Source organism: Hylobates moloch, unplaced genomic scaffold (genome assembly GCF_009828535.3).
Source record: "Hylobates moloch isolate HMO894 unplaced genomic scaffold, HMol_V3 SCAFFOLD_6, whole genome shotgun sequence".
Lineage (NCBI taxonomy): Eukaryota > Metazoa > Chordata > Mammalia > Primates > Hylobatidae > Hylobates > Hylobates moloch.
The window spans coordinates 149446727-149462015 of NW_026652281.1; the positions used below are offsets into that span (position 1 = coordinate 149446727).

The following is a 15289-nucleotide window of genomic DNA, read 5'->3' on the forward strand; positions in this document are numbered from 1 at the left end:
AGATCAGTCCCCCACGCCTTCTGATCCTGTACATGTGGGCCAGTTGCATTATGTTCTCTTAGAACAGATGCTTTCATTTTTAAGGTTCATTATTGGGGTGCAGAGACAAAGAAAGGGAGGGAGGGAAAGAGGGAAGAAAGGGAAAGGGGGAGAGAAGGGAGGGAGGGAAGGAAGAAGACAAAAAAAGGAAACAAAATGGCCAGGCACAGTGGCTCACAACTGTAATTCCAGCATTTTGGGAGGCTGAGGCAGGGGATCACTTGAGGTCAGGAGTTCGACACCAGTCTGGCCAACACAATGAAACCTCGTCTCTACTAAACATACAAAAATTAGCTGGTGTGGAGGTGCGCACCTGTAATCCCAGCTACCTGGGAGGCTGAGGCAGGAGAATTGCTTCAACCTGGGAGGCAGAGATTGCAGTCAGCTGAGATCATGCCACTGTACTCCAGCCTGGGTGACAGAGCAGACTCTGTCTCAAAAAAAAAAAAAAAAAAAAAGAAGGGAACAAAAAGAAGACGAAGTACATTTATGAATTACCTTTGTCAATTTTTTTTCTTTTTTAGGTACCCTGTTAACTGAATTGTCAACTTTTATAAACCATTTCACTGCTAATAACCTTTCATCAGATCAGACAGGAAATAAAAGTTTTCCACTTCTTGTTGAGAAAGCAAATGTTAGCTGTGAGATTTGCAAATTATTGGCTAGAAATCTATTCTGTATATATCGGTGAAAAGTTACTTTATATTTAAAACTGAAACTGGAAGCACAAGCAACAGAAGAAAAAAATAGATAAATCGGACATCATTAAAATTACAAACTTTAGGTGATGCACGGTGGCTCACGTCTGTAATCCCAGCATTTTGGGAGGTCAAGGAGGGAGGATCACTTAAGCCCGAGAGTTTGAGACCAGCCTCAACAACACAGAAAGACCCCGTCTCTACAAAAATTTAAAAATTAGCTGGCTGTGGTGGTGCACACCTGTGGTCCCAGTTACTCAGGAGGCTGAACCAGGAAGACTGGCTAAGCCCAGGAGGTTGATGCTGCAGTAGGCCATGATTACGCCACTGCACTCCACCATGGGCAACAGGGCGAGATTCTATTAAAAAAACAACAACAATAAAAAACCTTTGTACATGAAAGGACACCATCAAGAGAATGAAAAGACAACTCACAGAATGGGGGAAAATATCTGCATATCATATATTTGATAAGGGTTCAATATCCAGAATATATAAAACTCTTAAAAAAAAGGAAAAAAAAAAGCCAAACAACTCAAAAAATAAGCAAAGGCCATAAATAAATATTTCTCCAGGGAAGATATATAAATGGACACGAAAAGAGGCGCTCAACACCACTACTCATCAGGAAAATGCAAATCAAATTAAGAGATACTACTTCAGAATTGCTGTAATTTAAAAAATGGAATATAACAAGTGATGGTGAAAATACAGAGAAACTGGAACCATCATACACTGCTGGTAAGAATAAGTGGTAGAAAATAATCTGGTAGTTTCTCAAAAAGGTAAACATAGAATTACCATATGACCCATTAATTCCACTCCTATCCAGCTGAAAGAACTGGAAATGGAGACTGAAAACAGATACTTGTACAACAAAGTTCAGAGCTGCATCATTCACACCAAAATGTGGAAGCAGCCCAAATGTCCAACAGATGAATGGATAAAAAAAAAAGTGGTATATACATGGGCAGGAGTTCGAGACCAGCCTGGCCAACATGGTGAAACCCTGTCTCTACTAAAAATACAAAAAAAACAATTAGCCAGGTGTGGTGGTGCATACCTATAATCCCAGCTACTCAGAAGGCTGAGGCAGGAGAATCGCTTGAACCTGGGAGGTGGAGGTTGCAGTGAGCTGAGATCGCGCCACTGCATTCCAGCCTGGGCGACAGAGCGAGACTCTGCCTCAGGGGGAAAAAAAAAGCGGCATATACATACAATGGAATATTATTTAGCCATAAAAAGGATAGAGTACAAATACATGCTACAATAGGATGAACACGGGAGACATTATGGTAATTAAATAAACCACAAACAAAAGAGCAAATATTTTATGATTCTACGTATAGGACCATATAACATTGTGAATATAATCAATGCCACTGAATTATACATTTAAAAACAGTTGAGACGGTAATTCTGTTATATGTTTTGCCACAATTTTATTTTTATTTATTTTGAGACCAAGTCTTGCTCTGTCACCCAGGCTGGAGTGCAATGGCGTGATCCTGGCTCACTGCAACCTCTGTCTCCCTATGTTCAAGCGATTCTCCTGCCTCAGCCTCCTGAGTAGCTGGATTACAGGCACTCGCCACCACACCCGGCTAATTTTTGTTATTTTCAGTAGAGATGGGGTTTCTCCATGTTGGCCAGGCTGGTCTTGAACTCCTGACCTCAAGTGATCTACCTGCCTTGGCCTCCCAATGTGGTGGGATTACAGGCGTAAGCCACTGGGCCTGGCCAATTTTGCCACAATTTAAAAAAAGTAAACTACAAAAAAACAGAAAACTAGCATTCTTTATAACAGCCCTGGGTTTAAGCTCTGACTGCCAGTTATAAACTATGTGATGATGAGCAAGTTATTAAAGGTTGGTGCAAAAGTAACTGCGGTTTTTGCCATTAAAAGTAATGGCAAGGAACAAAACTATTTTTGCACTAACCTAATAACTGCTCTGGGCTTCAATCTTTATCTATGAAACAGAGATACTATCCACCTCATAGGGTTGTTAGGACCTGTTACATAATAAATACTGGATAAATGGTAGATGCTGTTCAAAAACCATTGTTACTCACTGAGTAGGTGTCTGTAAGGCTGCTATAAATGGATATCTGAAAGAACTCCATGATGTTCAAGACATTCTGGAATAGGGACTAAAGGAATGAATGTCCAGTATTCAGTTATTCTCTGTAAATCTGGAAATTTGTGACCACCACGGTCAGTTCTCTTAGGATATCACCGAATGCACAAAATAAATGACACACTCAGAAAGTGAGAAGTTACTTTGTATATCACTATACTTTCATTAAAGAGGTGAAGAAAGAAAAGCTTGTTGGTTGTCTTCAGTTAATACAATTTTATTGGGTTTTCTGCCCACATATTTATTTTAAAAAATCATAAAGGATTTAATTCCTTAGCAAATGTCATGGCTAAAGGTTTGTCTAGAGGTCCTAAGTGCCAACTCCAGCATCACAATGTCATTACAATACGGTGGAGAACCATACAGAATATCTAAAAATGTCCAAACAGGCTTGGCGACGTGGCTCACGTGAGGTCAGGAGTTCAAGACCAGCCTGACCAACATGGTGAAACCCCATCTCCACTAAAAATATGAAATTAGCCAGGCATGGTGGCGCACGCCGGTAATGCCAGCTACTTTGGAGGCTGAGGCAGGAGAACTGCTTGAACCCGGGAGGGTGGAGGTTGCAGTGAGCCGAGATCGCACCATTGCACTCCAGCCTGGGCAACAAGAGCGAAACAATGTCTCAAAAAAAAAAAAAAAAAAGTCAAAACAATGGGAAATTCTAGGAGCATGGAAGCTTTCAACTGTTAAATAATCTTACATAACTTCTATGACATACCTGTCTTGATTAAAAGTAGGCATTAAAAAAAAAAGTAGCCTGGGCACAGTGGCTCACACCTGTAATCCCAACACTTTGGGAAGCAGAGGCGGGCAGATTACTTAAAGGTCAGGAGTTCAAGACCAGCCAGGCCAACATGGTGAAACCCTGTCTCTACTAAAAATACAAAAAAATTAGCTGGGCGTGTTGGTGGGCACCTGTAATCCCAGCTACTCCGGAGGCTAAGGTAGGAGAATCTCTTGAACCTGGGAGGCAGAGGCTGCAGTAAGCAGAGATCGTGCCACTGTACTGCAGCCTGGGCGACAGAGCAAGATTCCATCTCAAAAAAAAAAAAAAAAAAAAAAAAAAGCAGCCTAACTACTCATGTGGCTGAGGCCAGAGGACTGCCTGAGCCCAAGAGTTCAAGGCTGCAGTAATCTATGATCATGCCACAGTACTTCAGCCTGGGTGACAGAGCAAGACACTAGCTCAATAACAAAATATAAAAATAAAAGTTTTTTTTATTTGAAAAAAGCCTAAGTAGCTGGAGCTCAAGAACTAAATTCTAGGCAAGGTATATGCCAGAGGAAAATACAACAATTAATTCCAAAACAATAGATAATGCAAAGCTTATAATGTGAATTAAGCCACTTCCATATTCTACAGTCTCTTATAAAAATCTTCCAAATTCCTTCAAAGAAGTAATACACCTAATAAGGAAGCTTTTATTGATATACACATAATTACTTGCATACATAAGAGATGGATTCACAGGGAAAAAGTAAAGTATGGTATTTCAAATGGTCAAAAGATTTTTTAAAAATCTTTTTCTTACTAAGGCTGGCTGATACTTAGAAAGGGTCAAGCTATTCTAAAATGGTGATGTTTGCACAACACTGTGAATATAATTATTTTGTTTATTTTTCTAAAGACAGAGTCTCACTATGTTGCCTGGGCTGGTCTCCAATTCCCGGGCTCAAGCAATCCTCTCGCCTCATCATCCCAAAGTGCTGGGATTACAGGCATGAGCCACCCTGCCTGGTTGGTGAATGTAATTAAATCTGTCATGAAAAGTTTAAATCCGTTATAAGAAGCATGTGAAGACTCCATGTTGATAAAACAATTTTCATAACCCAATACATTCAGATTAAAAACACGGCAAAACTCGCCTCTACTAAAAATTTTTTAAAAATTAGCCAGGTGTGGTGGCATGCACCTCGTGGTCCCAGTTACTTGGGAGGCTGAGGTAGAAGGATCACTTGTACCTCGGAGGTCAAGGCTGCAGTGAGCTGTGATCGTGGCCCTGCACTCCAGCTTGGGCTTTATAAAGCAAGAACTTGTCTCGAGAAACCAAACCAAGCCCTCTACACACCCCCCAAACCTAACTCACTACCACAGTATGTTTGAAAAGCTAGGGATCTGTGCCAACACCCTTAGGAAAAAGTCTTTCCCTTCCCAACAATCTACTTAACAAGCAATAATTTTTTTTATATGTTAACCTGAAACACACCTGAGTTAACTTCACTAAACCACAATTAACTCTTAATTATCATGACAATAATGGAGAATAAAAGCGTCCATAATCAAATTCCAGAAATAATCCTTTTAGTCCAAGAGCCTCTTCCCCGACACCAGTTACATCAGGGCCCATGCCCTCTCTCCAAAAGAAAATAAAGACGTTTGGTGGTTGATGTTCCTTTTTCTAAACTTCATGTACAGCACAGCTTATGGTCCAGAGAACTCAGTCCTCAAAGAAACTGATACTATAGCTATCTAACTGGATACCACCGGTAATAAATTACCCAAAGCTAAGATTTCACGCTTTTTAAAGCCCATATTAATAGTGCCTGTCTGGTCATAAGTCACACTACCAAAAGGCTTAAATAAATTAATCCACATGCATTACGGAGAAGAGCAAAATGCGTATGAGAATATTAAAATGAGTGTGAAAAAAATTTAATTAAAACTAAACACTAGCTATAACAAATACTAATATATTTCAGAACCACTAATGATCAACACAATTAGAGGAAGATTCATTTTGATCCCCCAATTTCACCTTAACCCAAGGCTGTTTTAAATCGTGCCCTTTTTATCTTCCTGCTTTGCTGTCACTGAGGATCTCAATATGCCAGTAATAATCCTACGACATAAAATACACTATAAAGTAGCATTTTCATGGGCTTTTTCAAGACAACTTTCACTGAGTTCTCAAGTCACTTACCCAGGATTTAGTCATACAGGATACCCACAGATTTTAATAAAGTGGCATGGCTAACCATCATGGAATTCAGGACATCCATCAGCCAAAAAACTTAGGTGTACATGGTTTGTGAAGAGAGCTTAAGTGACAGGGCAAGCAACTGGTCTAAATGTTAGTATGCTAAGAAAAAATTGTAAACCCTCCCATACGCAAACAATTTAAAAATTTACAAACATGCACATTTTACGGCAGCTAACATTAGGTCAAAAATCAAACCAACGCTGTCATCTTTGCCTACAGGCTGTTTGTAACTAAAATATTCTACAGAATGGACGTAACCAAACTTAAAGATAGAACTAATTTTATTATTATACTGCCATACTACAACTACTACTGATTGAATTAAAATACCTATCCTCAGCACGCTTTTACTATAAAGTAGAAGTGCGTTCTCGTGTTAGAAAACTTTCAAAGTACTGATCTTACTGAGGTAAGTCAGAGTCCAACTGCATTTGTACTTTTATCCTACATATTTTCCTTCCACGTAAGACAGATGGGAATTTGATTAGCCCACCCCGACAGCACACCGGCCTAACACCCCCAAGCTCTAGCAAGGAGCCACATTTTACCCGGGAAGACCGTTTCCCCACCCCTCCTTAATACAATGCCTGCGGCCACTGGAAACTCCTCTAGCCGAGCTCCAGAAACTCGCAGGTTTAAATGGCCAATTTGGAACCAACCGGGGCAGCTGTCATCTGAAACTCTGGAAAGCTGAGACCAGCCAACTCCAATGAACAAGGAAGGGTGCGGAAAGATGTGGCGGGGCCCGTCGGAGGGAACGCATCAAGCTCCCTCCCCCCGCCATCAATTCGCTTTTCTGCAACCCCGGCGCCGCCATCCTGTTCCTCAATAATTAAACGGGCTGAGGAAGGAGTGAGGTGGCCAGAAGGGCAGCTTCGGGCCCGACTTCCCCGAGCCGAGCGGGGCGATCGGCGAGGCCGAGGGCTACGTCCCCGGCGCTCAGAGGACTTTTCTTCGGGGCTGGGGCGGGAAAGGGCGACCCCCGCGGCTGGCAAGGCAGCCGGAAGCGGAGCGCGGGGAATGACGTGGAAGAGGGGATGACAAAGGGGCGCGGCGGCCCGGCGCGGCCCGCGGGGGTCGGGACAGGTGGCCAGGCCTGGCCGGGAACAATGGGGGGCCGAGGCTGCCCCCTGGCGCTCACCTACCTCCAGTGCCCTCCGAGTTCTCGTTGAGGCTGCCCGAGGAGTCGTGCTGGGCGCCCACACACCCGCCCATGGGGGCCCCCGGCGCCTCGTCCGCCACCTCCGGACGCTCGTCCGGGCCCGCCGCCGCCGCCGCAGCCTCCTCCGGCGCCACCGCCGAGCTCCGGACAGGCGCGCCGCTCCGCTCGCCCGCCGCGGCCCAGCCTCCGCCCCCCTCGCCGCTCCACCCACCGCCTTGGCTCGGCCCCTTCCTCCGCGCCCACTTCTACCTCAGCCCCCGGGCCGCCCGCCCGGCAGGCCTGGCCCGCGCGCCGCCCTCGCCTTCGGCTCAGCCCCGCCAGGCCAGGGCTGGCCCATCCCGGGCGGGCCGCAGCGTCCGCCTCGCCCCCTCACAGCCCCGCACACCCGCGTCCAGGCGAGCCCCGCGCCGGCACCTCGCGTCCGCCAGGACCCATCGGCCCCCGCCCCGCGGCGCCGCCCTCCGTACCCACGGCCTGGGCTCGGCCCGGCCCGCCTGGAATCGCCGGAGGAGGGCGGGGCCACCGGAGGCCGCGCTCTGATTGGCTGCGGGCGGGGCTGCGAGCGGAGCGGGGCGAGGGTGAGGCGGGAGAGGGGACGCAGGGGGCTAGGTGGGGGGAGGACTGGAGGCGAGGGGAGGAGGAGAGAGGGAGGACGGGAAGAAGAAAGGAGAAGGGAGAAGGGAGGGAAAGCAGGAAAAGCCGAACAAAAGTGAGAAAAGAGGAGTGGGAAGGGGCGAAATCGAGTTCCTGGCTACTCGGCCGTCGGCTCCTTCTTGCTGGTGGAAGCGGGCCGCACGGGGGAACCGAGAAGTAGTCGTGGAAGACTCGCAGGCGGGGACGGGGCGGTTTCCCAAATAACGGGGGCTCGGGGGAGGGTGTCCTGGCCGAACGTTGAGGTCCCAGCGCCATTTGAATTTGTATGGCGCTCCGTGGGTTGGTACCCCGAATCTGGGCTTCCTGTTGCCTGCCCACCCCCGTCTTCCCTAAAATCATGGGGCCCCATTATTAGGGGTGGAAGCAGTGGTTGTGGCAAACCAAACTGAGATTAGAGGTGAGGCGTCCTGATGGAACGCCTGGAAAGAAGAGATAAACGCTGACCTTAGTTCAGGGGGCGTGGGTTTCTTTCATTTTCACGGGATTAATGATTCAAACAATACTACTTACCAAGATCCTGCCTTTGGGTATCTTAAATCGTCCTTAGGCCAAAGTGAAGTGTAAATGAGTGAAACACCCTGCCTTTTCGAATCTAGAATTTGGGACATTGACCACGCCCAACATTCTTGGCGGTTACTTTTCCAATCTCAGCCAAATTGTTAATGGTCCCTTTAGAACTGTGCTTCGTGCTATGATGCCTTAAAATTGTTATCATCTTGCTTGGGCCTTTCTAAAGCTTATTTCTGCCTAAGAAGCTGTTTTAACTATCTGCTCCATTTTTATATCAGACTTTCTTTTTTTAACATCCTGGGTCAGCTTTTGCTTAGCACGAAAAAAAATTTTTTTAAGTTGAAATACCTAAGAAAGAGATGCTCTGCAGCTTGGGATTTGCATTTAAATATATTCTCATACACTGCTGGTGGGAGTGTAAATTGGTTCAATCTTTTTTGCAAAGCAATTTGGCAATGCAGATCAAGAGCCTTAAAAATGTTCATATCCTTTGACTCGGGATTATTCCACATCTGGGAATCTAGCTCACAGAAATAGATCAAGATATTATACAAAGATTTAGATCTCTGTATTCATTTGATAATCAGACAGTAGACAAACAAGCAAAACCTACACTTAGGTTAAAACACAGAAATGTCGTGAGATATAGAAATCTGCTATATTAAACTCATCCTGAAGAATTAGTATTGTCCTCAGTTGTGGTCCTGAACATTCCAAAAAGAGCTTATGCAATCGATGTTTTTATGAGTTTTCAGAGGTTGCTCTGACATCAGGGGCTGTGTCACAAAGCCTTCTATCTGATCATTTTCAACTAAGTATACACGTTGGCAGACACATCACTTCATCACTTCCCTGAAGAAGAGAAGCTGCATGCTGAATATTTGCAAAGAGATTGCTTTGTCCTGAATTTCACTCTAGAAATTGCAGAAACCAAGACTTCCACGATGTCTATTAAACAGATGGTAGGCACCCAAATGATGAGGGCTCTCCGATGAGCACTGAGGATTTGGCACTAGGAAGAGAGAGCAATCTCGGGGAGAGATTCTCAGCAGTGGATGTTCTCCACCCTGCCTTTATCTTAGAGACACATTTCCCAGGAGGCAGTGTAGTGTCGCAGTCAGGGCCCCAGCTTGGCTATTAACTTCCTGGATTGGAATCTGGCTTCCATCGTGTACTAGCTATATGGTCTGAAGTTTCTGCCAGGCATGGTGGCTCACGCCTGTGATCCCAGCACCTTGGGAGACTGAGGTGGGAAGCTCACTTGAGCCCAGCAATTTCAGACCAGCCTGAGCAACATAGGGAGACCCTGTCTCTACAAAAAAAATTTAAAAATTAACGGGGCGTGGTGGTGAGCGCCTGTAGTCCCAGCTACTCAGGGGGCTGAGGTGGGAGAATTACCTGAACCCAGAGAGGTGGAGGCTGCGGTGAGCTGTGATCGCGCCACTGCACTCCAGTGTGGGTGACAGAGCGAGACCCTGTCTCAAAAAAAGAAAAAAGAAAGTTTGGCCGGGCACGGTGGTTCATGCCTGTAATCCTAGCACTTTGGGAGGCCAAGGCGGGCGGATGACGAGGTCAGGAGTTGGAGACCAGCCTGGCCAATATGGTGAAATCCCATCTCTATTAAAAATACAAAAATTAGGCCAGGCGTGGTGGCTCACGCCTGTAATCGCAGCACTTTGAGAGGCCGAGGCAGGCGGATCACGAGGTCAGGAGATCGAGACCATCCTGGCTAACACGGTGAAACCCAGTCTCTACTAAAAATACAAAAAATTAGCTGGGCATGGTGGCGGGCGCCTGTAGTCCCAGCTACTCGGGAGGCTGAGGCAGGAGAATGGCATGAACCCGGAAGGCGGAGCTTGCAGTGAGCAGAGATCGCGCCACTGCACTCCAGCCTGGGCAACAGAGCGAGACTCCGTCTCAAAAAAAAAAAACCAAAAAACAAAAAAAACAAAAATTAGCCAGGTGTGGTGGCTCGCACCTGTAGTCCCAGCTACTCGGGAGTTTGAGGCAGAAGAATAGCTTGAACCCGGAGGGCAGAGGTTGTAGTGAGCTGAGATCTTGCCACTGCACTCCAAACTGGGCAATAGAGCAAGACTCCACCACAAAAAAAAAAAAAAAAAAAAAAAGGTTTATGTGGAGTTCAGTTTCCTCACCTGTAAAATTGGGCCAAAAATAATGCTCCAAACTCTGTGGGACTCTTCATCAACTCTTTATTTCATGTCTGGCATCATCTATCTAAATTTACTGCAGGTGGGCACAGTGGCCTAGGCCTGTAATCCCAGCACTTTGGGAGGCTGAGGTGGGCAGACCACTTGTGGTCAGGAGTTCGAAACCAGGTTGACCAACATGGTGAAACCCCATCTCTACTAAAAATTCAAAAATTAGCTGGGCATGGTGGCGTGTGCCTGTAATCCCAGCTACTCAGGAGGCTGAGGCAGGAGAATCACTTGAACCTGGGAGGCAGAGGTTGCAGTGAGCCGAGATAGCACCACTGCACTTTAGCCTGGGCCACAGAGCAAGACTGACTCCAAAAAAAAAAAAAAAACTGACCACATAGCACTTTCTATCAAAACAATTCCTTCTCTCTGTGTGTGTGTGTGTGTGTGCGCACATGTGCTTTTCTACTGTTTTATATCTTTATTAAGATATTCCTATACCATGTATTTCACCAATTTATTTTTAATTGACAAGTAACTGTATTATGAGGTAACAGTGTGATGTTTAGATACATGTTTACAATGTGGAATGACTAAATTAGGCTAATTAACAAATCCATCACCGCACATATTTGTCTTTTTTTTTTTTTGAGACGTAGTCTTGTTCTTGTTGCACAGGCTGGAGTGCAGTGGCACGATCTGAGCTCACTGCAACCTCTGTCTCCTGGGTTCAAGTGATTCTCCTGCCTCAGCCTCCCGAGTTACTGGGGTTACAGGCGCCCACCACCACACCCAGCTAATTTTTGTAATTTTAGCAGAGATGGGGTTTCGCCATGTTGGCCAGGCTAGTCTCAAATTCCTGACCTCGTGATCTGCCCACCTTGTCCTCCCAAAGTGCTGAGATTACAGGTGTGAGCCATTACGCCCCATCCACATGCTTATCTTTTTTGTGGTGAAAACATTTGAGATCTACTCTGTTAACGATTCAGAAGTGTACAGTGCATTATTACAGTCACCATTCTGTGCAGTAGGTCACTAATGCCTATTCCACCTTTCTTTTTATTTTATGAATAAAAATATTAATTCAAAATGGATCAAAGACCTAAATGTAACTTTCTTTTTATGCGAGTACTATACTGTCTTTTTTTTTTTCCGCCTCCCATTGTTTTTTTTGGGAGACGGAGTCTTGCTCGGTCGCCCAGGCTGGAGTGCAGTGGCGCAATCTCGGCTCACTGCAAGCTCCGCCTCCCGGGTTCACGCCATTCTCCTGCCTCAGCCTCTCCGAGTAGCTGGGACTACAGGCGCCCGCCACCACGCCCGGCTAATTTTTTGTATTTTTAGTAGAGACGGGGTTTCACCGTGGTCTCGATCTCCTGACTTTGTGATCCACCCGCCTCGGCCTCCCAAAGTGCTGGGATTACAAGCGTGAGCCACCGCGCCCGGCCAATTACTGTAGTTTTACAGTAAGTTTTGAAGCTGGGAAATTCAAGGTTGTATTGTCCTCTTTATGTACTGTTGGATTCCATTTGCTAACTTTTTTTTTCAGAATCATAAACAGCTCTTTTATTTCTATATTAAAGTGATTTTTGTGGCATATTTAGCAATTTTAAAAAATTGTTATTTTAGGTTTGGGGGTACATGTGAAGGTTTGTTACATAGGTAAACACGTGTCATAGGGGTTTGTTGTACGTATTATTACATCACCCAGGTATTAAGCCCAGTACCCACTAGTTATCGTTTCTGCTCTTCTCCCTCCTCCCACTCTCCCTCCTCCAGTAGACCCGTGTCTGTTGTTTCCTTTTTCTTCTTTCTTTCTTTTTTTTTGAGACAGCGTCTCGCTCTGTCACCCGTGGAGTGCAGTGGCATGATCTCAGCTCACTGTAAACTCTGCCTCCCAGGTGCAAGTGATTCTCCTGCCTCAGCCTCCTGAGTAGTTGGGATTACAAGTGATCACCATCATGCCCGGCTAATTTTTGTGTTTTTAGTAGAGATGGAGTTCTCCATGTTGGCCAGGCTGGTCTCAAACTCCTGACCTCAGGTGATCTGCCCGCCTCAGCCTCCCAAATTGTTGGGATTACAGGCTGAGCCACCGGCCTGGCCTGTTTCCTTCTTTTGTTTCCTTCTTTGTGTTCGTAAGCTCTTACCATTTAGCCCTTATGACATTTTGTTCTAAATTATTGCATCTCTGGTTATGAATATTTATATATATATTTTTTGAGATGTAGTTTCGCTCTTATTGCTTGAACTGCCTCCCAGGTTCAAGCGCTTCTCCTGCCTCAGCCTCCCAAGTAGCTGGGATTGCAGGCATGCACTACCACGCCTGGCTTTTTTTTTTTTTTTTTTTTGAGACAGAGTCCTGCTCTGTTGCCCAGGCTGGAGTGCAGTGGCACGATCTTGGCTCACTGCTCGGCTCACTGCAACCTCTGCCTCCCGGGTTCAGGCAATTCTCCTGCCTCAGCCTCCTGAGTAGCTGGGATTACAGGCATGCGCCACCAAGCCTGGCTAATTTTTGTATTTTTAGTAGAGACAGGGTTTCACCATGTTAGCCAGGATGGTCTGGATCTCCTGACCTCATGATCCGCCCACCTTGGCCTCCCAAAGTGCTGGGATTACAGGCATAAGCCACCGCACCCGGCCCTAATTTTGTATTTTTAGTAGAGACAGGGTTTCTTCATGTTGGTCAGGCTGGTCTCGAACTCCCGACCTCAGGTGATCCACCACCTCGGCCTCCGAAAGTGCTAGGATTACAGGCGTGAGCCATCGCACCCAGCGTCTATAGTTCTTTTTTTCCTTAAAGATCTTTGTCCACTTTTCGTATCAGGTATTATTTTGATTTTATGGAAGAGAAAAGGGAACTCTAAAGAACGGAGGAATGCAGATAAGCAGCAGCAGCAACCCTAGGGCTGAGACAATGCACTTAAGGAAGAGGCCCTCTAGGGCTGAGAGCCCCATTGCTGGAGGGGATATGGCCTTGGCTTGGTGAATGGCAGAGAAGTTCCTCTTGTGCCACACCAGTGGAAGTTGCTGGAAATCCCCTCTCTAGGACTTGCTGGTAATATGCCCTGTAATGCTGAAAGGCTGTTTATAGGAGGTACCCCACTTAGAGCCATTCTGCTTTGAAACTACCAGGTACTATGAAGTACCTGGAGAAATTGCTGGTTGCTAGGTGGTGTAGGCTTATGCGTATTGCAGGATCTGGGCCTTGGGGAAGCTGCCCACCACCACAGGAGCCTGGTGCTGGAGCAACACGTATACTGAAGGAGCTACGCTAGAGAAGCTTGTTTGTGCCGCAAAAGCTAGCCACTTAGAAAGGCTGCACACAGCGCAGGAACCTGGCACTGGAGAAGCCATCCAGGCCGTGGAAACCTGAGTGAGTGAGCCTCCTGCAGTGTCTCTCCAGTGCCCTCTACTGTCAAAGCTAAACATTGTGCCAGCTGGCAAAGAAACAATATTTAAAGGGCCCATATTCATTTTCACAGAGCAGGCAATGAAGATTGAGTTTGCATCTGAGATTCAACAATTTGATAACTGGCATAATGTTCTACCTGAAAATTTTAAAACCTGTGCTTCACAACTCTTGGATATAGGGAATTACAGAAATTAAAGAATTGCTACAAATCCAAATCTATGGGATATATGTCAAGCACATATCCCCAGACAAACTCATATATCGAAAGAAAGTTCATAGCCCTGTTAAAATTTTTAGACAAATTACATTAAAGCAGAATTTATTTAAGCAAAGAATAATTCATGAATCAGGCAACCCTCAAAACCAGAACAGGTTGAAAGATTTGTAGCCTGCAACGTGGGCAGGCAGCATTTATGAATATCTCAGGTGATTACAGCTCAGCATTTGCTTTATTTGAATATGGTCTAATCAGTTGCCCAACTGTGATTGACTGAGGCTTGGCTGGTGTGACCAGCTGAGACTCAGCTACTGTTACAAAAGTATACTCCTAAGTTAGGCTTGTAGTTCCTTTATGTACTAAGGTTACATTTTGTTCCATAAGGACTCAAGTACAGAGGCATCCTCAAGCCAAATTTAGTTTAACAATTCCTCCATTTTGATCAGCCTCTCAATTTTTGAATTTACAAGTCACAAAGTCACAGCAGTTGAATAATTCTTGATGTTCTTGATGATCTAATTGAAGTGAGACCACTGAACACTCAATGGATGGCTTCATACAGATATTTAAGATGACATTTAAGATGGGCATGGTGGCTCACACCTGTAATTCCAGCACTTTGGGAGGCCGAGGCGGGTGGATCACCTGAGGTCAGGAGTTTGAGACCAGCCTGACCAACATGGTGAAACCCTATCTCTACTAAAAATACAAAAATTAGCCAGGCGTGGTGGCGCATGCCTGTAATCCCAGCTACTCGGGAGGCCAAGGCAGGAGAATCCCTTGAACCCGGGAGGCGGAGGTTGCAGTGAGCTGAGATCACGCCATTGCACTCCAGCCTGGGCAACAGGAGAAAAACTCTGTCTCAAAAAAACCACAAAAAACAAAAAAACAAAAGGATATAGTGTACTAGGGGGATTATTATGATGACTGTCAGGAGGATAATACCAAAAGACTGAAGAGTACCCTTCAATAGGAGTCCCTATGAACCAAACATTCAAATCAAACAAGTTGAAGTTCATACAATATAGGCATCTGAGTTCATTTGGTCATAGTCCTTGTTGAGGCACAATGGCAACTGAGGACCATAGTTCACTGTAGAGTGGTCTGATTTAAAGAGGTATCCAGTTTTGTTGTTAGCCTGTTAACACAAGTCATAGTAACCTGAAGACCAACTAGAAGAACATAAAGATTGGAAAACCCTGGAAAAGCCAAGCTTGCCATGCACCATTTAGGATGTCTGCAAGCCAACTGTTATTTGCTCCTATAAATACATCATGTTTCCTTTTTCTTGAGACATTTTCTTTGTTTTGTTTTGTTTTTTT

The 15289-nt window shown here is 45.4% G+C and overlaps 1 protein-coding gene across 3 annotated transcripts in view; it reads right to left on the bottom strand.

Moving 5' to 3' along the window:
* Positions 1 to 7495, bottom strand: part of UBTD2 (ubiquitin domain containing 2) — a 70816-nt gene extending 63321 nt beyond the window's left edge. The window contains exon 1 of one of the 3 annotated variants that reach the window (XM_058440147.1): positions 7436 to 7495. Coding sequence is in view for 1 of the 3 variants with exons in the window: in XM_032158630.2 (XP_032014521.1) it covers positions 7005 to 7074 (70 nt within the window). In the remaining 2 variants the exon portion in view is untranslated. Of the gene's footprint in view, positions 1 to 7004; positions 7238 to 7270; positions 7376 to 7435 lie in introns of those variants that run through there. The other 2 variants (XM_058440145.1, XM_032158630.2) reach the window with 2 other exon arrangements.
* Between the last annotated feature and the right edge of the window lie 7794 nt (positions 7496 to 15289).